This window comes from Leucoraja erinacea, chromosome 25, assembly GCF_028641065.1.
Source record: "Leucoraja erinacea ecotype New England chromosome 25, Leri_hhj_1, whole genome shotgun sequence".
Lineage (NCBI taxonomy): Eukaryota > Metazoa > Chordata > Chondrichthyes > Rajiformes > Rajidae > Leucoraja > Leucoraja erinaceus.
Window position 1 is genome coordinate 16711144 of NC_073401.1, and position 24236 is coordinate 16735379.

The following is a 24236-nucleotide window of genomic DNA, read 5'->3' on the forward strand; positions in this document are numbered from 1 at the left end:
TGATAGGAGTAGAATTAGGCCATTCGGCCATTAAATGTATTATAGAGATTAATTCCTTAGAAACAAATTGTCTCGTGTTCATAAGGTCATGTGATAGGAGCAGATTTAGACCATTCGGCCCTTCAAGTCTACTCCGTTGTTCAATCATCGCTGATCTATCTCTCCCCCTCAACCCCATTCTCCTGCCTCCGCATAAGCCCTGACATCATGACTGATCAAGAATCGATCTATCTCTGCCTTAAAAATATCCATTGGCTTGACCTCCACAGTCTTCTGCGGCAATGAATTCCACAGATTCACCGCTCCCTGACTAAATAAATTCATCCTCAACTCCTTCCTAAAATTCCTCCTCAACTCCAATATTCTTCCTGTAATGGGGTGATCAGAAATGCTCCCAATTCAGTTGAACCAATGTTATTTAAAGCTGCGTCATGATTACCCGACTCTTCTACTTATTGGCCCGACCTATGAAGGCAAGCAAACCACATGCCTTATTTACCACTGTATCTACTTGCGTTGCCACTTTCAGGGAGCTACACACTCGAACCCAAAGACTCCTCTAACTTGAGTTACTTCATTTCTTGCTAACAGCAGAAGCTGACTTTCCGTGCGGTGAGTTCAAGCGAGTGGGAAGGAATATTCACGGGCAGTCTGAAGAAGGGTCCCGACCCGAAATGTCACCCATCCTTTTACTCCCGATATGCTGCCTGACCTGCTGAGTTACTCCAGCACTTTGTGCCTTATCAGTTGCGAAACGACCTCATTTTACAGTCTAGGGCATGAGTGGTGTAGGCAAGGTTGTCCTAATCTACGGTAAAATTCCCTTCGCAACTTTCCACCTCTTCCTACCTTTGCCAGGACATCAATTCGCTGCAGCATCCTCTTCATCTGCAGTTCCTCCTGCTCTGTGAACTGGAGCAGCAATGGCTCGATCGTCCCAGTCTGTGGAAAAACATAGACGTTACCTCCGCCCCTCCCCAGGCTTGTTCACCCCAAGTCACCCACAACTGTACCACGTTAAAGCCACAACAAACCCAGATTTCAATGACAACATTTTTTGATGTTGAAACACCGTGGGTTCTCTCAGTGCGTTTCCTGGCGCGTAACGAATATGAATAAACCTAATTTGTTCGAGGAAACTCACCACTGATCTACAAGATGTTTTATTTTGTGTCTGTTCCTAAGCTGAGCCCTAAGTAACGCTAGATTCAAGATACAGGTTGTAACATAAAGTTCCCTGCTACTGTGTTGAGGATTTTTATAGCAGGAAAATGCATTTGTAGCTGTTTCAGCTGGGCAGCAGCCATGCTGTTGGTTTAAGATACAATGGCTGAGATTGGGTGTTTTTAATTAACCACATTTTACTTGTTCTCTTTTAGTTCAGTTTATTGTCGAGTTTAGTTTAGTTTAATTTAGAGATACAACGCGGAAACAGGCCCTTCGCCCCACCGAGTCCGCACCGACCGACCAGCGATCCCCGCACATTAACACATTAGGGACAATCTTACATTTATACCGAGCCAATTAACCTACAAACTTGTACGTCTTTGGAGTGTGGGAGGAAACCAAAGATCTCGGAGAAAACCCACGCAGAGAGAATGTACAAACTCCGTACAGACAGCACCCACAGTCAGGATCGAACCGGGGTCTCTGGCGCTGTCAGGCAGCAACTTTACCGTTTCGCCACCGTGCTGCCCACGTGTACAGAAGTAGAGTGAGAAGCTGTTTTGTTGTGTGCTATCCAGTTAGCGGAAAAGCACGTGAATATGTGATATGTGTGAAATATCACATACTCCATCAAATATTTAAGCCCAGGTAGCACATACCACATAAACAAACCTATGAATACAAAACCATTCTCTATTGTATTCACAAGGAACTGCAGATGCTGGTATTTTGACGAGAACACAAAGTGCTGAAGGAACTCAGCAGATCACGCGGATCTGTGGAGCACATGGATGTGTGACGTCTTGGGTCCATCAAAGGGTCCCAATGCAAAATATAATTTACCCATATTCTCCGCAGATGCTGCCTGACCTGTTGAGTTCCTCCAGCGTTTATCATCTATTGTAGACAGGTTTATCAATCCGATCATTATTTTCAGAGACATCTCAGCCTACCCAGCTATGTCTGAAGAAGGGTCCCGACCCAAAAAGGGTTACCCACCCTTTTTTCTCTAGAGATGCTGCCTGACCCGCTGAGTTACTCCAGCACTTTGTGACTATCTTTGGTGTATATACCAGCACCTGCAGTTCCTTGCTACACAGCCCGTCTATGTTGCGGAGAACTTGGCTCAGGCTTTGTACCTGCACATTTGGAACCACAAAGAGTTTGGCAACTTTAGTTCGGTTGTCGATCAAACTGTTCCAGTCCAGCAGGTCGACAGTACTGAAAACAGAGGGAAAGAAGGGGGGAGAAGGGGGAAAGGGGAGGGCAGAAGGAGTGAAGACAACTTTTAAGAACCCAGACAACTTTCAATAAGCCAGAGATACACAGCTGTGAAGTTCGGCGGACATTTAACATTACCGGTCGGTTAACCTTGGTTCTGAAAACTCTTGATTATGTTTTTTTTCCCCCAATGAGTCAATGAAAACTACCTATGACGACCCATAACTACATGACGACCCATAACTACATGGCAACCCCACTACAACTGCACCTACGACTACAGAATCATCGATTTTCTCCAGGGCGACATGTTGAAAAATTTGCGGCGACCATACTGAGGCCGCGACTAGTTCCCAGAATGTGGGAGCTCCTCGTGACCATGAAGCAGACTGACCAGAGATTCATCAGCGAACACGTGGCAACCATGTGGCAAGCGCAGAGTCTCCTGCACTTGCCTAAAAAGTCACCTAAGTGGAACAGGCCATTGACCCACTGATTTACTCCAGCATCTGAGAGGCATTACAGTCAGAACCTTATTCCCCAGGGTGGAAATGCCAAAGACCCGAAGGTAAAGCTTCCAGGTGAGAGGGACTAAGATTAAAGGAGGTTCGAAGGGCCGAATGGCCTACACCTGCATCTATTTTATAGAAACATAGAAAACAGGTGCAGGAGTAGGCCATTCGGCCCTTCGAGCCTGCACCGCCATTCAATATGATCATGGCTGATCATCCAACTCAGTATCCTGTACCTGCCTTCTCTCCATACCCCCTGATCCCTTTAGCCACAAGGGCCACGTCTAACTCCCTCTTAAATATAGCCAATGAACTGGCCTCAACTACCTTCTGCGGCAGAGAGTTCCAGAGATTCACCACTCTCTGTGTGAAAAAAGTTTTCCTCATCTTGGTCCTAAAAGATTTCCCCCTTATCCTTAAACTGTGACCCCTTGTTCTGGACTTCCCCAACATCGGAAACAATCTTCCTGCATCTAGCCTGTCCAACCCCTTAAGAATTTTATAAGTTCCTATACGATCCCCCCTCAATCTTCTAAATTCTAGCAAGTACAAACCAAGTCTATCCAGTCTTTCTTCATATGAAAATCCTGACATCCCAGGAATCAGTCTGGTGAACCTTCTCTGTACTCCCTCTATGGCAAGAATGTCTTTCCTCAGATTAGGAGACCAAAACCGTACGCAATACTCCAGGTGTGGTCTCACCAAGACCCTGTACAACTGCAGTAGAACCTCCCTGCTCCCATACTCAAATCCTTTTGCTATGAAAGCTAACATACCATTCGCCTTCTTCACTGCCTACTGCACCTGCATGCCTACTTTTAATGACTGGTGTACCATGACACCCAGGTCTCGTTGCATTTCTATGTTTCTATCATGGTTGGAATGGACATTGTGGGCTGAAGGGCCTGTTCCTGTGCTGTACTGTTCTATGTTCTAATCTCAGGTTTTCATAATGGGCCTGTCCCACTTACGCAATATTTTTCGGTGACTCGCAGCAGGGCGCCGAAAAATGTTTTACCGACCTGCTGCGACTATAACGGGTGCCAGCAAGAGTGCCCAAAAAATTCATGTAAGTGGTACAGGCCCTTAACTCTCCAGCTAACTATCCTCGGTAACATTGCAATAAATCTCGGCACACTCTCCAATACCTCGATGGTTTGTAACGTGTAACATTTATCACCGGAGACAATATTCCATACGCTGACTGAAACGGAATTCCGAAGATTCCTTGCCATCCTACGAGAAGAAACATCTCATCTCATCCCAGTGCTAGAGAGACTCCCTATTATCCCAAGGGCAGCGACTCTTTTGTTCCACACTCCCAATTTAGAATTAAACGAACATAACACAATAATTTGTACATCTTTTTGCTGAAAACATATTTTCTTACAAGTTCCAGGAAAACGGTGCAGCAAAAGGCCCCGCTGAGCTATAGGTTAATAACTTAAGAACTGAAGTGGAATGAAATCTGGCACTCAGCGGTTCAGGCACTCGCCCATGCATTAAAAACAGCTGCAATTGAAAACCGGCCCGTTTCCCACCAACGGCCTTTGCGCGGGTCTCAGGAAGGATCTGCGTAATTAACGTTAACGTCAGCGCGGCAAGGACAGCACCCAGAAAGCCGCCAAAGAACATTCTAGAAGAGCAGAGGATGTCAAGGAGCAGCATGCAGACCCATGCGCCGAGCTAGAGCCGCAGAGATTTTCCTCAAACCAGCTGCTCACCCAGATAGTCCAATCTTCTCTCCGGTGAACCAGTGGGTGATTTCGTCCAAGGTGCCAATGCCAAGTCTAGCCAAAGTCTCCTGTGCAAAAGGACAAAGAGGAGCTGCTTTACATTGGGATGCGTGAGATGCTTCATACCTGATCTTAAGAGTGATGGGGTCACACAGCGCGGAAACAGGCCCTTCGGTCCAACTCATCAATGCTGACCACCATGCTAGTCTCATTAGCCTGTATTTGGTGCATATCCCTCTCACCTTTCCTATCCACATACCTGTCCAAATGCCTTTTAAATGTTGTTATTGTTCCCGACTCTGGCAGCTCGTTCAATATACTCCCACCCTCAGCATGAAATAAAGTTGTCCTATTAAATTTTTCGCCATAAGCGCATCTCCACTGGTTCTGGATTCCCCTACCCTGGGTAAAAGACTGTGTGTATTCACCTATTGCCCTAATGATTTTATACGCCTCTGTAAGATCACCCCTCAGCCTCCTGCGCTCCACTGAATCGTCTTAGCCTGCTCAACCTCTCCCTATAGGCCATGCCCTCGAGTCCTGGCAATATCATTGTAAATCTTTCCTGGCTTCCCTCTAGTTTTTGACAGCCCAGAACCAAATGTTTTTTAAACCCATCGTTGAATTGATAACAGCTACCTCGCCCCTTGGTTATGCACTTGTCTCAATTCCCAGCAACAGTCACCGACAAAAATCACGGTTTGATATCTCGCCGTTAATGTCATTCCCTTCCTACTCACACCGTCGGACAGGTCGACATAAAATAATTATTTATTCATCACATTTAAGAATTAAATTATGCTGCATCGTTGATTGGCTAATCAGAAATTAGCACAGTCTCATTCGTTTTCGTTTTGGAGATACAATGTGGCCACAGGCCCTTCGGCCCATTGAGTCCACGCTAACCAGTGATCACCTGCACCCCAGTTCTATCCAACACACCAGGGACAATTTACAGAGGTCAATTAACCTACAAACCTGCACGTCTTTGGAGTGCGGGAGGAAACCGGAGCGCCCGGAGAAAACCCATGCGGTCACAGGGAGAACGTAACAGACAGCTCCCGTAGTTAGGATCGAACCCGGGTCTCTTGCGCTATAAGGCACAACTCTACCACTGCGCCACCGTGCCGCCCCATTCAATCTCATTGGTGAACCTCGGACCATCTGCACTCGGACTTTACCTTGCACTAAATGTCATTCCATTTATCCCCTATCTGTGCACTGTGGACGGCTTGATTGTAATCATGTGTAGTCTCACCACTGACTGGATAGCACGTGACAAAAAGGCTCTTCACTGTTCCTCGGGACAGGTGACAATGATAAACTAACCCCCGCTGGCACCCTCCCCTCTCACCTGCAGATGTTCGAGGTCCAGTTTGGTGTCGACTGCGGCCTGACCGGCCAGACCCTGCTCGGCGGCCAGATGGCGGAAGAAGCTGCGCCACTTGACCAGCACCTCGGAGAACTGGAGCTACGACAGCGAGACAGAGGAAAAGCCAAGTGAAGCGGTCGTAATGTGTGAAACAAGCAACTGCGAGCGCTGGTTTACACAAAGTGCTGGAGTAACCCAGCAGATCAGGCAGCATCTCTGGAACAGTCTGAAGAAGGGTCTCGACCCGAAACATCATCCATTCCTTCTATCCAGAGATACTGCCTGCCCCGGCTGAGTCACTCCAGCATTTTGTGTCTATCTTCGCTGTAAACCAGCATCTGCAGTTCCATCTTGCACATCTCTGGAGAACATGGATAAGCTATGTTTTGGGTCAGGACCCTTCTTCAGAGATGCTGCCTTACCTGCTGAATTACTCCAGCACTTTGAATTTTTTTTTTTTAAACCCAGCCTAAAGTGATTTACGTAAAAAGGCACAAAGTGCTGGAGTAACTCAGCGTGTCAGGCAGCTTCTCCAGAATAAGTTACTCCAAAACTTTGGGTCCTTTTGAAAAAAACCATACAGCATGGAAACACATCGATACAAGGAACTGCAGATGCTGGTTTACCAAACAAAGTGCTGGAGTAACTTATTTCAGATATGCTGCCTGACCCGCTGAGTTATTCCAGCATTATGTGTCTGTTTTTTGCAAACCAGCATCTGCAGTTCCTTGTTTTTACTAGCAGCCACTTCCCTGCTGTTTCCAAGAAAGAGGCAAGTCCCAACCCATGACCTTCAGTCAGTGCACAGACACTCCCCACTGTATACAGAGAGATGTGTACCTCGATCCACACTAACACACACTTCACAAAGGAGGTGGTGTGGAGGGCCTTGCCTGAAGAGTTGGCGGTGACGAATACTCTTGTGACATTTAACAAACATTTAGACCAGCTCTCGAATTAACAAGTTGTAGAAGGCTATTGACCTAATGTATGTAAAAGGGATTAGGGTACGTAGATAGGTATAATGTTCTTCCTTCAAGAGCCAAGTCAATAATTTGTTATTGTCATATTTACAAACAACGGAACAATTAAAATCTTACTTGCAGCAGCTTAAGAGGCCTGTAAACACAATACATAGAAAACATAGTAAAAAATCCAATAAATTAATAACGTCCCCACAAAAAAAGAGTGCCAAGGAGGTTAAAGTCCTTCATGCAACCAAAGCAGACCATACTTCCATAAGACCACAAGCATAGGAACAGAATTAGGCCATTCACCCCATCGAGTGCACCGCCATTCGATCACTGCTGATCTATTTATCCCTCTCAACCCCATTGTCCCTCCTTCTCCCCTGTAACCTTTGACACCCTCACTAATCAAGAACGGATCAATCTTCACTTTAAAACTACCCAATGACTTGGCCTCCGCAACTGTTTATGGCAACGAACTCCAGATTCACCACCCTCGGGCTCAAGAAATTCCTCATCTCCATTCTAAATGTACGTCCTTTTATTCTGAGGCTGTGGCCTCTGGTCCTAGCCTCTCCCACACAGTTCATAGTTTATTTAGTGTTGCTGGGAAGAAGCTGCTCTCGAATCCGGTAGTCATGGTTTTCTGCTTTATCATACTCCTATACCTTCTCCCTGAGGTTAGGAGTGAAATGAGAGCGTGGACAGAATGGTGTGGGCCTTTAGTGATCTCTCACGCTTACCACCACAGTTGCCTTACACCCCCCCCCCCAAAAATTATGCAACATCAGCCAATAGACCACTGGCACAAGAGCACTCCAACTGTTAGAACAGGAATCTGGAGTCGTACCAGAAACTGTGGTCGCCCAAGTGCTGTCAACTTGATGGCAGCAAATCCATCCTCAGAGCTTCCACCTGTGGGAAACATAGAGTAGGTAAGGTTACTTGTGTCAGGGGATTTCACACACCTACATAGACTTTGCCAGTAGCAAAAATAACACAGCTGGTGGGGAACAGGGTGCATACCACAATGGGCGTGTATAACCAAGGCTGTGTGGGGTGCGTGTTACAGGGAGTGCTAGAACGTGCAGGCACGCCCTGACCTACGAAAGCGTTATGTTCCGTGAACACTTACGCAAGAGATGTTATGCAAGTCGGAATCACCATCCCCATGTCCTGCTCGAAATAACTCACTGGGAGTATTAACCGTCTCAACAGCGCCCGGTTGCATCCAGGGCACTTTCTGCGACGCGCAGCCTTCTGGGTAAACGTTGCCGCCATTACCAGCTCAAGTTTCATCTCACTGTTGGGGCACTTTCAGCGGAGAGCGGCCTTCTATGTAAGCACCACCACCATTGCCGACTTGTTTCCGATGAAGATTTCAGTGATGGCACAGACTGCCTTGATTGCACAAGGGACCAAACACAGAATTATTTACGCAAGTCACCCATTGCGTAAGTGTCTGTAAACTACCGGGGCAAGAGTTGAGCGGCTTATGAGTAACCAGCTGTGAATGACAGGGCCAAGTGTAACGACATGGATAGGCAATATTTTGGGCCGTGACCCTTCTTTAGACTGTTTGTAATGGGGAGACGTGGACTGAGGAGAAACCTGGAAGGGAGGAGGGCAGGACAAAGCCTAGCCACTAATAAATTGATACAGGTGAGGAGGGATTATTTTAATGTCCGGCTCTAATGCATGGAACAATATTAAACCACAGGTAGGAAGGAACTGTAGATGCAGGTTTACACTGAAGATATCGATACAATATGCTGAAGTAACTCAGCGGGACAGGCAGCATCTCTGGAGAGAAGGAATGAGTGACATTTCGAGTCGAAACCCTTCTTCAGACTGGGTGACGTTTCGGGGCGAGAAGGGTTTCGACCCGAAACATCACCCATTAAACCACGGGCAGCTCAGCCTACAGTCCTCAATATTCGCTTTGAAAGCATATATGTCCATAAGCCAATACAATGCATTCGTACCAGAAGCCATGATGCACTTCAAGAAGATCTCCATGTGCTGATCACACTTGGCCTCGTCTGCATAAAAGTATGTCCGAGCACTTATGACACTCTCTCTGCGGTCTCCAAATTGCCGATGAGGCTGGAATTTCTTCTCTCGCTGAACCTCTCCTGCAGGGATAAGAAACTTCAACAGTAACATCTGTATACACTGACCTTTGTAATGCACAAGGACTGGGTCTAATCTACAAGGGCAAGCAGCAGCCATCTCAACAGCTCCATAAGAGTCATAGCTTTTCCAATGTGCCACTAAGAGCAAAGCAACTAGCCCATCTCACCCAGTTCTCAGACCCCTGCACATTTTCTCCCATTGAAGTACTTCTGACATTCCTCTTTCAAAGGTTTCTCATTGAATACGTATCCACCACCTTCAAGAGGCAGCACATCCAAATTCATATTGCATTTACATAAAAGGTTCTCTGTCATTCTACCACAGATTATAGAACACAGAACTGTACGATACAGGAACAGGAACTTCCGTTCGCTTATTGTTCAATTTACTCTTCTATAATTAGGGAACTCAGTGGAACTTAGAACACAAAACGGCAAGGCACAGGGACAGGTCCTTCGGCCCACAATGCCCATGCCAAACCTGATGCCACGTTAAACTTATCTCCTCTGCCTGCACCTGATCCATATCCCTCCATATCCCAGTGTCTATTTAAAAGCCTCTTAAACACCACTATCGTATCTGCCTGCAGCAACACACCTGGCAGCGTGTTCCAGGCACACACCTGTAAAATTTGCCCCACACACTTTTTTTTTAAACTGTGCCCTCTCAACTTAAAGCTATGCCCTCCAGTCTTTGACATTTCCACCTTAGAAGAAAGGTTGTGCCTTTCTACCCAATTTATTCCTCTCGTATTGAGAGTTGTTTTAGAACTACACTTGTTGACCTTTTGGTCATTGGAGACGTTTCCCTCTTTCCATTCAGCAACCCTACCTGACGTTACACATCTTAGTGTGGTTTAGTACAGAGCGGATCCACCCTTCGGCCCATCAAGTCCAGGCCGACCCGCGATCCCCGCACATTAATGCCACCCTACACACACTAGGGATAATTTTAAATTTCTACCAAGCCAATTAACATACAAACGTGGGAGAAAACCGAATATATTTCGGAGAAAACCCACGCCGGTCACAGGGAAAAAGGACAAACTCCGTACAGACAAGCACCCGTGGTCAGGATCGAACCCGGGCCTCTGGCGCAGTAAGGCAGTAGCTCTACCGCTGCTCCACTGCGCCACCCTCTTGGCCCTGAGGGCAACAACAGTTTCATGCTGCATAACTGGAATCCCTCAACCAGGAGGCAGTCGGGAAAAGCTCATATCAGTTCAGTTCAGTTTATTGTCACGTGTACCGAGATACAGTGAAAAATCCTTGTTGTGCGAGTGGAAAGACAATACATGATTCCAATCGAGCCATTTACAATGTATAAAGACAGAAAAAGGGAATAACGTTGAGTGCGAGGTAAAGCCAGTAAAGTCCGATTAAAGATAGTCCAAGGGTCACCAATGAGGTACATAGTAGTTCAGCACTGCCTTCTGGTTGTGGTAGGATGATTCAGTTGCCTGATAACAGCTGGGAAGAAACTGTTCCTGATCTGGTGTGCAGTTTCACACCTTTTGCCCAATGGGAGAGAGGAGAAGAGGGAGTGGCCCGGGTGTGATCTCTCATAATTACTCTAAAAAAAATCTTCATACCCTTCCAAAAGTGTGGTCTGACTCACTCGTTTTGGACCAAGCCAGTGTTTTCAATGGGTGAAGTAAGGTCTTCTATTTTATGCATTTTAGTGTCCAGTTAAGTAACAGCTTCAGGTTAATTGTTTTTTCTCTCACATTGAACTCACTTCAGTATGACTCACTTCTCTCAGAGCGAGTCATATTACCTGTTAGAGCCATAAATCACAGGTACAACATGCATGAACCTCAACTGTTGCAGGCGGTTTGACATAACAGGTACACAAACCTGTATTCATCGCAGCAGAGTGCGGAAAAGATATTTACGAGGATACACAAAAATGCTGGGGAAACTCAGCGGGTGCAGCAGCATCTATGGAGCGAAGGAAATAGGCGACGTTTTGGGCCGAAACCCTTGGGTTTCGGCCCGAAACGTTGCCTATTTCCTTCGCTCCATAGATGCTGCTGCACCCGCTGAGTTTCCCCAGCATTTTTGTGTGTACCTTCGATTTTCCAGCATCTGCAGTTCCTTCTTAAATATTTACGAGGATGTTGCCAGGACTCAAGGCCCTGAGCTAAAGGGAGAGGTCGGGCAGGGCAGGCCTTTTTATTCCTTGAAGCGCAGGAGGCCGAGGGGTGATCATACAGCAGAGGTGTATCAATTCATGTGACTTACCTTCTCCATCTTTTAAGCCAAGAGACTCACACGATCTAAAATAAAATTAACAATAAATAGAATTAGCAATAAAGAGAACACCAGAGGCACACTGGAAGCCCAGAAGAAACAGGGATAAGTGTAGGAGTGGAGAAGGGAGAAGGGGAAAGAAGCTGGACACTGCATGGTGGGGACGTTTTACAATCGCATGGTGGGCAGGAAAGGGTGAGCAATCAAACCAGCAGCCGCAGTTTTGCTCTGCCTGGTTGCCGAGGGCTTTTGGCTTTCAGTGAGATGTTCAAATGATGGGTAATGGAGACAAGGAATTGCAGGCGCTGGTTTACAAACAAACAACACAAGGTGCTGGAGTAACTCAGCGGCTCAGGCAACACCTCTGGAGACGTTGAATTCTTCTATTTTAGATAACTACATAACCTTCCCCCTCTCCTTCCTTCCCCGCATAACATCCTTCTCCCCCCCCCCCCTGCCCTTCATCACCCCCTCTGGTGCCCCACCTGGACTCACATCCATTTCCCCCCTTCCAACTCCATTCCCTCCTCTAGCTTCACAATTCACAACTCATCGATCCTTTTGACTCATTACATCTGTCTTTCCATCTCTGGACTTTATCCAGCCATCTGCCTATCACAAAACCCTCCTTTTTAGTTTACAGATACAGCTTAAGAACAGGCCCTTCGGCCCACCGAATCCATGCTGTCCAGAGATCCCCCCCTCCCCCACATTAGTTCTATCCTACACACGAGGGATAATTTTCCCTGAAGCCAATTAACCTACAAACCTGCATGTCTTTGGAATGTGGGAGGAAACCGGAGCACCCAGAGAAAATTCATACGGCCACAGGGAGAACGTGCAAACTCCGTACAGAAAGCACCCACAGTCAGGTTCGAACCCGGGTCCCTGGCGCTGTAAGGCAGCAGCTCTATCTGTGCACCATTGTGCACACACTCCTCATCTCTATCAACCTATTGGGCGTCAGGCTTTATCCTGCGCTGCTCACTTCCAGCTTTCTCCCCCCCGCACCCACTAGAAAACAGTCTGAATAAGGGTCCTGAAAATTCACCTAGCCATGTTCGCCAGAGATGCTGCCTAACCCACACTGTGGGTTTTTTTTTAATGGATTCAGCAAAGGCAGGAATTATTATTGCAGATGAACGATACTATTGGAATTATTTAAAATATTCTCTGCCAGTAGGGCCTGCAACAACCAGCTATCCATGATCTTGGTACATTTCGGGTATGATAGTAGGCAATTAAGTCATTGTCAAACTGTGTCATATTTTCTGCCATGCAAGACCACAGCAGGGCTGTGTCAACAGCATTATCGGCTGCCCCGTCTTTACAGGGAGGCTGGAGTGCTGGAACAGCACTTCATCTCTTCCAATGATCCATGACCTCTCTTATGTAACTCAGATTTCAAGTCACAAGACAGCACGCGGGACTGGCCTGGAGTGCTAGCAGGCGCAAGGACACATTCCATACTTCCTCCTGGTAGAATAGTTCGAAGGCCTCCCTGAAAAGGGAATGGGGAATGTGCCTCGGGATCTGCTACAGTTTGAGAATGGATGTTAACCCCGGACAATTTGCCATCCTTATCGACTGTGAGGCTGCGGCCACAGTGTATGTACAGACTGTTAGCACCATCTAAGTCACCAAATTAATATTGCCTGAATGGTACAAAACGCAACTCAGATTCTCCTAGGTTGCCTGTACGTGCTGGATTTCCTGTGGGATTTTTCCAACTGTTTGGTGTCTCAGGTTATTCTAAGACGCCAGGTTTAACACCCATGTAACGCACTTCATTCAAAAATCAAACATCTGGGCATGTTAGGCACAGCTGGAGGAACTTTGCATGGAAAACATTTCATCCACCAGTCATAAAAAACACATGCTATGAAATAGTTAAAAATTTGATTGCAAAATGTCCATGAAAATCTCTCTAATCGTAATAAATTCTTTGACTCACAAAGCATTAATCAAATTTCAGATGTCACGTGTTTGCTTGGTTACATTCCGCTTTTAGATACAAGTTCAGACTCGGCTTTAAAGTGACGGTGTCAAAATAAACTGGATTATCGACCATTATTAAGGAACTGTAGATGCTGGTATCTTGAGCAAAGCACAAAGTGCTGGAGGAACTCAATGAGTCAGGCAGCATCTATGGAGCATCTATGGAGGGAATGGGCAGGCGGCATTTCAAGTCTGGGCCCTTCCTCACTCTGACCCGAAACACCATCTACAGGAACAGAGGACGGCATAGTGGCGCAGTGGTAGAGTTGCTGCCTCACAGCACCAGAGACCCGGATCTGATCCTGACTAGGGCCGCTGGCTGTGTGGAGTTTGCACATTCTCCCCGTGTCCGTGTCGGTTTTCTCTGGGGGTTCCTCCCACATCCCAAAGACATGCGGGTTTGTAGGTTAATTGGCTTCAGTAAATTGTCCGTAGTGCGTAAAATAGTGTGAAATAGAATTAGGTCGATGGTCGGTTTGGATGTGTCTCCAAACTAAACTGTTGCTTTAGACAAAAGTATTAATGCCCCATACTTGGGGCCTTGCCTTTCAGATAAGATTCTGAATAAGGGTGTGATATTTGACATTTTGTGCACGTGACGACTGCTGTACAGTCAGCTCCAAGAACTGGAAAACTAGTTTAATAGATGGCTCTAATTTGCAAAATAAGGAGCAAGAGATTAGCTCCAAAGTCAGTAAGTTAATACAGTGGAATGTATGTGACAGTGCCGGAAGCATATCAGCATGTCCAAAAAAGTAAAAACTATATTTTCACCTTCTTTGAATTTAAAATCATTCGTTTTTGATTACAAAAAGGTTAGTCAAGTTTAAAAAACTAAAACTAGTTAACTAAATTAGGCAGCCATACTCTTAAGCAGCTTATTGGATGGACAATCCACCTGAGACATCGAGAAAGGAAGGATATGCCTAACAGCACCTTTTTGTCTCCAAAAATAGCACTGAGTTTATATGGGTGAAGAGAGCATAGAGTAGTCGCAGCTTCACCTGCCAGCATTAAGTAAGCCTATGAACACAAGGAATTAGCGGAGTCAGCTACACGCCTCATCAGCTCCGCCACACAATAAGATCAAGTCCTCTGTCCACTTTCCCCCAACTGACTTCCACATCCTCAAATTGCCTTCACGTCTTAAATCTAACCATCAAGAGTTTGACACACACTTGATGGCAGCATCAACAAAAATGACAAAAATGCCAAGATCTGCACAAAAATGCCAAGGTCTGTGCTTGCCAGAGCTCTGTCCAAGTGCAGCAAGCAAAGATCATAGAGCATAGAGCAGACTATGATCTTTGGCAGCAATCTTTCTTCAGTTTTACACTCCGGCCCCTAAGAAAATGATCAACGCGTCATGTGTCATTTGCTTTGGTGATTGCTTGTTGTTCCTTGTGCTCCTTGAACCAGCTTGACCAGATTCCTCAGTACATCAACATTTTTGTAACTTTACCTCTAGGGAAAAAAAGAGTTTTGTTTCTGCAAGCTTATCAATGCAAATAACATGGTATTTTCACAGGGAATCCTTTCCGTCATTTTCATACTTTTGGTAGACTGCTTTCTCCATGTAAAAACATTATTTACAAATGGAAAAGAGAGTTATTGCAGGATTCAAAATATACCGAGCACCCTCAAACCTTCAGGGCAAGAGCCAAACAGTAAAGTGCCGAACTTGCCCCTTAGTCATCAGGGAATAATTGGTTAAATGCTCTCCGAAGAGTTGGTGAAAGCAAAATTAGTGCCTTTGGTATAATAACAGGGTTGTCCCATTTAAATACAATAGGCTAGGGTGTTGCCGAGTGCTGGGAGAACCATTGGCGGCACAGAGGCGCAGCAGGTAGTGCTGCTGACATGGCGCCAGAGACCCAGGTTTGATCCTGACCTCGGGTGCAGTCAGTGTGAAGTTTGCACGTTCTCCCTGTGACCACGTGGGATTCCTCCAGGTACTCCGGTTTCCTCACAAATGCCAAAAACGTGGCAGGTTAATTGGCCTCTGTATAATTGCCTCTAGTGTGTAGGAAGTGGATGAGAAAGAGGGATAACAGAACTAGTGTGAACGGGTAGACAAAAAATGCTGGGAAAAACTCAGTGAGTGAGGCAGCATCTATAGAGAGAAGGAATAAATACCTGTTTCTATGCTGTATCTCAATTAAAAAAAAACATTTTTTTTTACTGAGTGGAAGACATTTGGGATCATCAAATATTTTAAGTATTGGAGATAAGAACATGAGGTGCTCAATGCTTGGTGGAACATTAAAATACTTTGCAAGAGTTGAGAGCAAATAACATGAATGGGCTTCATCTGGTCCTTATTTATCATTTAGGATTCAGTTCAGGTTGATGAGAATGTGGGATTACAGAGAACTTGTGTGAACAGGTGATCATGATTGGCATGGACTTGGCGGGCCGAAGGGCCTGTTTCAAAGTTGCATCTCTAAACTAAACTCGAGATTTTTCTTATCAAACATAGCTTCATGTAACCAGAAAATATGAAAGATTCATATTTGGAGTTAAATGGCGATGCAAATATCACAACAAACAAAATCAGCGTTCGAAGGGAAGTGATTTTTGAAACCTGTATCACAAGTGACAGCCAAGAGTTTGCTCGCAGTTAAACAATCTGCAATGAAGGTCAGTTACTGTAAACCATCACGTTAGCTGGCAGCTCTATTGCTACACATGGCACCCCATCCAGCCAAAACTCCCAACAACATCCTGTTGCCCAAGCCCTCTGGCAACCCAATTCATTCTGCAATTCTCCATGGCCATCAGAACCCAGAGGTCCCCAAACTGCAAGAGCACACAGATTAGTTTTATTTCAGTAATACAGCATGAAAACAGGCCGTTCGGCCCACCGAGTCCAGGCCGACCACCGATCCTCTGTGCACTTGTTGTATTCCTTTTCTCCAAAGATGTTGCCTGACCCGCTGAGTTACCCCAGCACTTAATAACTATCTTCCGTATCAACTAGCATCTGCAGTTCCTTCCTACACTAGTTCTGTGTTATCCCAGTTTTGCATCCTACACACTTTTTTTTTAATACAAAAACAGACAAGCCAGCTAATCTACAAAGCTGCTCGTCCAAGGAATATGGGAGGAAGCTGGAGCACCTGGAGAAAACCCATGCCATCACAGGGAGTGCAAACCCCACACAGTTGGCTCACGAGCACTGGATCGAACCTGAAACTTTAACGCTGCAACACAGGATCTCAATTGCTGCACCACCGTGCCATCAAATGTTGACTATGTCAAAATAAACCGGATTATCAACCATGTAATACAAGGAACTGTAAATGCTGGAGGAACTCAGCGGGTCAGACAGCATCTGTGGATGGAATGAACAGGCTGAGTTTCAAGTCAGTACCCTACTTCACTCTGACCTGAAACGCCTTCTTTCCATTCTTTCCACAGATGCTGCCTGACCCACTGAGTTCCTCTAGGACTTTCTGATTGCAATTGGTGGTCACAGGGAGAACGTGCAAACTCTGTAGAGACACCACCTTAGGTCAGGATTGAACCCGGGTCTCTGGTGTGGCAAGGCAGCAGCCCTACCGCCGCACCACCCTGCCACCCCTCTCTAACAGGTCCAAGGTCCAAGATTAAAAACACTTTCATGGCCAGCAGCCCGCTGCAGAACTCATTAACGCCATCGTCCAACTGGTCAATTCACCATCAACCCCCAACCCCAGAAATGACTCTCAATACGCAGCAGGCTCAACAAGCAAGTTCCGTGGGTCAGGCTGCATCTGTGGATAGAATAGATAGATGACGTTTCTGGTCAGTGAAGAAGGGTCCCCACTTGAAACACTACCTCTCCATTCCCTCCACGAATGCTGCCTGACCCGCCGGGTTCCTCCAGCACTTTGGGCTTTGCCCAAGATTCCAGCATCTGCAGTTCCTTGCATTACATGGTCGACAATCCAGTTTATTATCAGCCCCCTTCAGTCTATGCTAAGGCGTAGGTCCGTTAGAACTAAAATAGAACGTCACCAGCAAATAATCAGGGGGAGTTTCAGCATTAAAGAGGCAGCTGACCTGCGATGTATTGCGAGTCTACCTCCCAGTGTTATTCAGGGCCAGCGTGTTTGAGAACAGAGGCGTCAACCATTGAAAGGCTGCATTGTGGATTTGCATATCAACAAGCTCTAATTGAGTCATGGAGCTGTACAGAGCAGACCATGACTCGAGGGCTTGAGCTGCAGGGAGGGGTTGGGCAGGCTAGGACTTTATTCCTTGGAGGGCAGGAAGAGGTGTGATATGTCAGAGCTGTATAAAATCATGAGGAGAATAGATAGAGCACACGCACATAATTTTTTTTTAAACCCAGAGCAGGGGAATCAAGAACCAGAGGACAGAGGTTTAAGGTGAGAGGGGAAAGATTTAATAGGAACCCGAGGGGGCAGCTTTTTCCACACAGAGGGAGGTGTGTATATGGAACAAGCTGCCAGAGGAGATCGTTAAGGCAGGTGCAATAACAACATTTAAACAGGTGCATGGACAGGAAAAGTTTAGAGAGATATGGACCAAATGCGGACAAGTGGGACTAGTATAGATGGGGCACCTTGGTCTGCGTCGACAAGTTGGGCCGAAGGGCCGGTTTCCATGCTGTACGACTCCAACCCCATCCTCCATCTTTGAGGCTTCCCTGTATCACTTTTCGCCGCACCTCGCTACACGTGACAATAATAAACTAATCTAAACCAAGATGCTGGGATCATGTGTAAAACTCAGTGATGGAGCAACCTGGTAGGTCAGACGTCATCCGTGGAAAGAATGGATATGCGATGTTTTAGGTCGGGACACTTCTTCAGACTGATTACACTTCGGGGGGTGAAAGCTGCACAAGAGAAGTGGGGTCGGAACACAACTTGGCAAGTGATAGGTGGATACTGGTGGGTAGGAGATTGGCAGATGGGTGGAGGAAGCAACAAAGGCTAAAGATTAAAGGGAGACAAATGGGTGTCAGGGAAGCTCTTTATCCAAAACACACGCTTGAGAGGGGATGTGACACTCGGCTGGGAGAAGCTGTTTCCTCCAAAGAGACGAACTAAAATCAAGGGACATTATCTCATGAAACGGGATCCACCCTTTAAGACTCAGAGACGGATAAATGACTTCACGGAGTGAATTATAAAGGTTTACGACTGTTATCTCAGAAGGCTGGAGATACTCAGTTGGCCATAATTCAATGTGAAATCAACACATTTTTAAAAATCAAAAAGAGATAGGCGCGAGGCATAGAATCAGCCATTATTGTACTGAATTATGTAGCATCACAGGGGTTGTGAGACCCACTCCAACTTCTTACGTTCTTGATTGCTAAAAATCAGAATGAAAAGAAAAATTGCATCAAAAACAAAAGATCAAGAAATTGGTTTCACAGTTCCTTCCAACTGTAGCTTTCCCGTGGTAATCAGAACCAGTTGCTCTCCCAGAAACTGTTGCAAGAAAGGATCCAAAAGGAGTAGCAAGCGCACTAGATGAGGTTGACACTTCTTTTCAATGAGGTTGTGTTTAGCAGAATAACAAAGGCCCAAGCAGAGACACACAGGTGGTGTAAGGATGCGTTGGAAACCAGGCAGAATTTGCAGCAGGCAGCGCAGAGGAGTCGGTCGAGATGCAGTGAACCAAGGCAAGGAACAAAGTGTGAGAGGTTCACACTGTCCAGAGCAGCAAGACGTAACCCCGCTGCTACTGCCAATGCAGTTGAAAAACGAGCAAAGATTTCCCAAAGGTTTATCAAGATGGTCGGCATACAGATGGGACTGGGTTTGTACTCACCCTCGGGCAGATTGTCCTGCAAGAACATTACTGTTGAGAGCGTAAAAAACAGAATCAATATCACATAATTACCACAACTAAAGCTCACGATGCCTGGAGGGGCCAGTGGGATTAAGACTTTCCATATTGGATGCTGGATGCGCAGAGCCAACTTTGGAAGTCGTATCAGAGAATATAAAACAGTGCAGCACAGGAACAGGCCCTTCGGCCCACGATGTCTGTACTGAAGATGCTGCCAAGATCAACTGATCTCATCTGCCTGCACGTGATCCATATCCCTCCATTCCCTACATATCCATTTGCCTTTCGAAGCTGGTTTGTTGGAAAGCGTGCCTTTCCTAGTGGTTCTCTCATCCAGGAGATTCAGCCATGTCTTCTGTTCCTATCCTTGTGCATCAATCTTTTCCCCCTTTCCCGATTGCTTGTGTCTTTATTAAGCTTCTTTCCCAAAGAATCGCTTCTCCTTGTCCTTGCCACCTGCTGCTGTGAAGGTGCATGAATTCAGAAAGTTAGCCGGACCAGATGAGCATTACTTTACTCTGTCGAGGTCTGAACTGTTTTCCATTTCCAAATGAGGCCTATTGGAGATGGTCTGGGAAAGATAGGAACCAGTTAGAAGGTGACTTTGCATTTTCCCATTAAGGCCTCAATAACCTGTTTTCACTCCAGCTCTTGTTTGAGATTCAAATCAACTTTTCCATGCTTCACACCATCAGATAGACATCACACAAAACCTGTTCACATCCTTAATTGTCACGTTGCACATTCTTGAACGAGAAAAATGCAGCTGTTTGTAGGCAACCAGAGGCTTGATGAAATACACCACAGGATTAACTCGATTTAAATGAAAACGGAACAAGGACTTTGTGGAATAAATTCCCATAAAAGCAGCCATTCAAAATGGCTAAAGGTGCAACCCAACTACACCCAGTCTGAAGAAAAGTCCCGACCCAAAAGGTTGCCTATCCATGTCCTCCAGAGATGCTGCTTGACCAGTTCAGATATTCACGCATTGTGTGTTCGACACAAGATTCCAGCATCTGCAGTTGCATGTGTGCCCTTATCTGCACAGTTTAACCACTGATCAACCAGACGGCGGGGTGGGAGATTGCAACCTTCACGTGTTCCACCCTGTTTCAACTAATGCAATCAACCCGACATGCACAAACAAAAAGATCAAATAGAACAAGTTGACCTACAACTTTAGGCTGTGCACGCCATATGCAAGAAAAATAATCAGATGGCAGATGAACTGCAGGTGGAGATTCACTTTGCACGAATGTAACACACACCAGAACATAAGACTCGTACACAGAGTTCTGCTCCTATTTTGAAACCAGTCGTAAAATAGCCAGCTATCATAATCAACCCTTCACTGTGACTTTCCTTTCAAAATTGGCTATCAAATACAGCAACACACCTCAAGGGCACTAATTGGAGGTCATACTCACGGCGTAAGGCCACAATGCCTAACAAACAGTATCAAGTTTTCACCCATTCCACCCAAGAGGAATGAAGGATACAAAGACAAATCTACTGAGAAACTCACGGCTGAACGTGGAAATTATGGACTCTGGAATTTCCAGTCTCAGATGTGTGGTTCCTGGAAAGCAATTACATGGAAGGGAATAATGCTTCTGCAGTGACGTGCTGTAGCATTCTGGCTAATCACTATGTCTGCCTGTGCCTTCATCAGGACTCATTTCATCAGGACGTCCGAGCGTGTGGAGCCAGAAGGGAGATTGAGCGTGTGAAACTTGATGAGAAAAACTGAGTGTGCAGAGTCCAAGAGGAAGAAAAAGTATGTGAAGTCTGAGAGGAGAAACGTCAAGCATGGGGAGTCTAAGGGGACAAAGATTGAGCATGCAGAGTCCTAAGATAGCAAAATCTCACAGCAACTTTGGAGGGAGTGTCACTGACTCAGTTAAAAGCTGCAAAGAGATTTGTTTCAGGCAGTGTGCTGTAAATTTCCATTGTCCTGAAGAGAGTGGTCAATTGGGAAGCAGGATTCAGAGTAACAAGTTAAGCAATATCCCCAAAACACCACGCACCTTCTGCCCTCAAGCACATTTCCTATCCCCAGCTGGTCAAATGCAATGTGAACCCAACTTACTCCATTTCTTTCGTCTCCGCTTCCTCTTGGGTCAAGTCATCCTCCACACTATAATCAAGGATGGAGCCCACTCCAAATGCACGATTGCCACGAATCAAGGGTTTGATGTCGTCTTGGTCCTCCCCTGCCACAAACTGTCCATAAAAGGTCATCTTCATCAGCTTCCTGAAGAGCCTTCTCCCCAGCAAGGCCCGACTCAGATTGATCAGCTGCAACAATAAACCAATACATTGTGGAACCATGAAGGAATTCACCCGACACAACCCAAACTAATACTCCAATATAGATACAAGGAACTGCAGATGCTGGTTGCCCAAAAAAAAACAACAAAGTGCTGGAGTAATTCAACAGGTAAGAGTATCCCTGGAGAACATGGATATGTGACATTTTGGGTCGGGATCCTTCTTCAGAGTCTCCAATGTGATCACACTTTATGCTCCAGAGGGAAAAAAAAAGTAGGATTTATATGAGGGATTTAAAATCTTTCAAATTTGCACCTCAATGGAAGCTAAAAATCAACCAGATCTTAGGGAAAGTATTCTGCACATGATTTTAATTAATCCCCTTATCTTTTTCCTTTCAATCCTTGCCATTTTGGCGTTGCATGAAAACCCAAATTAAAAAAATTGTAAATGCAAATTCTCATCCAGAGTGCAATCGAACCGACCAGCGTTCATGTGTAGGAACTGCAGATGGTGTCAGTTCCTGAAAAAATGACATACTTCAATGTTTAAGAAACAACTGCAAATGCCGGAATAATAGAAGGTAGACAGAAATGCTGGAGAAACTCAGCGGGTGAGGCAGCATCTATGGAGTGAAGGAATAGGTGACATTTCAGGTCGAGACTCCATAGATGCTGCCTCACCCGCTGAGTTTCTCCAGCATTTTTGTCTTCTTTTGACATACTTCAATGTTCAGAATCCAAAGAAGGGCCCTGACCCAAGAGTTGCCTATCCATTCCCCCACAGATGCTGCCTGACCTGCTGAGTTCCTCCAGCTTTTTGTGTTTTGCTCAGGATTATAGCATCTGCAGCTCCTATTTTTCTGTTCAGTTTGGGATTGTTTTAAATAATGTGCATTCCAATGCAATCAGACCAAGGCGAGAAAACAATAAAAATGGCTGTGTGGTTTAATTCCAGCTGATATGCATAATACTTTCAAAAATACACTTACACTGGGATCAGAGTCCTGCGTATTTTCTGATCAGGGTCCACTTTGACATGGAAGAATGGATTCACTGTTGCCCTTTCTATGCCATTTCCCCCTTTTTATCTTTTTTCCTTTCAATTCTTGCCATTTTGGCGTTGCATGAAAACCCAAGTTAAAAAATTGCGAAATGCAAATTTCCAACCAGAGTGCAATAGAACTGACCAGCAGTCATGTGTAGGAAGGAACTGCAGCAGTCGGTTCAATCCGAAGATAGACACAAAAAGCTGAAGTAATCCAGGCAGCATCTCTGGAGAACATGGGTAGGACGCTGACGCCCAGGATCAGCTGAGAGAGGAGTTTGTCCAAGGAGAGGGGAGCTGTGCTGGAGAGCCGGCACCCCGGCGGGGGATATGGGCGGGGAGAGGCTGTACTTCTCGGAAATCATGAGCAAAGAACTCTTTGATCAAGAGCGCTTCCTGGGAGAGTGGAACACTCCAGTCCAAAGATTATAGAGGAGCTCAGGCCAGGGGGCCCAACGTTTCTATGCCCAGCGAACAGATGTTGAGGCAACAACCTCCTCTCCTCCCATCCCCCTACATAGCTCCCTCTTCAATCACTTCCCTCCCTCCCCACCGACATTACCTCCCTCCATCTCCCTCCTTTCCCATCTCCACCTACCTTCCCTCCCACACTCCCTCCTCACCCACCCACCTCCTTGTGCCTGTCCACCAGCAGGTCGTAGGAGCAGAGGCGAAAGACGAGCAGGCTCCGGAGCAGCTGGGCGCTGGTCTTGCTGCGATACGCTTCTCGGGAGTTGCTGAAGTCCGGCATCCGGGCCGGTGCGGGTGGCGGCCGCGGGACATCTCGCAAGCGGCGCTGAGCCTGGCCCCGAGCCCGGGCCTCGGCGTTGTCCGCCGCCGCCGCTTCTTCCTTCTGCTTGGGGGCGGCGGCGGTGGAGCGGAGCCGGGCGCAGCAGATGAGGGAGCGTCCCGGCAGCAAGAGCAGAGGCAGCGGCTGGCGGAGAGCGCAGCCTGCCATCGGAGCGTGGGTACACGAGGCTACACACAGACTGGTGCAAAGATCTTATAGTCTGCTATAGGATCTTAGGACTGGTGTAGGTTGTACACACACGCTGGCTCCACACACACACAGACTGATGCACAAACGGAAGCTACACTCACAAACAGACTGGTGCACACAGACGGGTTACATAAGCAGTGGCTACACACTCACACTATATATACACACACGCACACGGGTTACACACACCATCTACAGAGCTTTCACATGCGATGATTCCATGCGAGCTAAACAGAGACCGGTTACAGACACGGCTTTCACACGCGATTGTTACATACACTGGGCACACATACTGGTTACATACACAGACTGGGTACAGATCCAGCCTTCACAGGCGACGATGCTCACACACACTAGTGGTTGCCAAAGATTATGGTTACACACACATTTGCAACATCCACCCCCACCCCCATTGTATCCATTTCTGCCCCGCCCGACCAATCAGAGGCGAGGGCGCGGCCCTTCCATTCAAAAACATTCTGGGCCCCGCCCCCTGGCTGCACCTAAACAAAGCATGCAATTGCATCAATAACCTTATTCCTACACTTCATGCCCCAACTAATGAAAACAAATATCCCATGTGCCCTCTGAACAGCCTGTGTTGCTGTCTTCAGGAATATTTGGACACAAATCCCTCTCTTTTCATATGCATCCTCGGGTCCTATCATTAATTGTGTCTGTTCCAATCCTTCCAAAATGTAACCTGATTTTTTTTCCTAGCATTAAATTCCATCTGCCATTT

General features: G+C 46.3%; 1 protein-coding gene across 2 annotated transcripts in view; it reads right to left on the reverse strand.

Moving 5' to 3' along the window:
* LOC129709458 (proline dehydrogenase 1, mitochondrial-like) overlaps nt 1–23901 on the reverse strand; it is a 34104-nt gene extending 10203 nt beyond the window's left edge. Inside the window, exons 1-10 of one of the 2 annotated variants that reach the window (XM_055655869.1) lie at nt 23126–23901; nt 21266–21474; nt 19153–19182; nt 11356–11390; nt 8962–9111; nt 7827–7891; nt 5991–6107; nt 4625–4704; nt 2307–2388; nt 850–942 (exon numbers count right to left, since the gene is read on the reverse strand). In XM_055655869.1, the coding sequence (XP_055511844.1) occupies nt 850–942; nt 2307–2388; nt 4625–4704; nt 5991–6107; nt 7827–7891; nt 8962–9111; nt 11356–11390; nt 19153–19182; nt 21266–21474; nt 23126–23452 (1188 nt within the window). In that variant the 5' untranslated portion in view covers nt 23453–23901. The remainder of the gene's footprint in view (nt 1–849; nt 943–2306; nt 2389–4624; nt 4705–5990; nt 6108–7826; nt 7892–8961; nt 9112–11355; nt 11391–19152; nt 19183–21265; nt 21475–23125) is intronic. The other variant, XM_055655870.1, reaches the window with a different exon arrangement.
* Between the last annotated feature and the right edge of the window lie 335 nt (nt 23902–24236).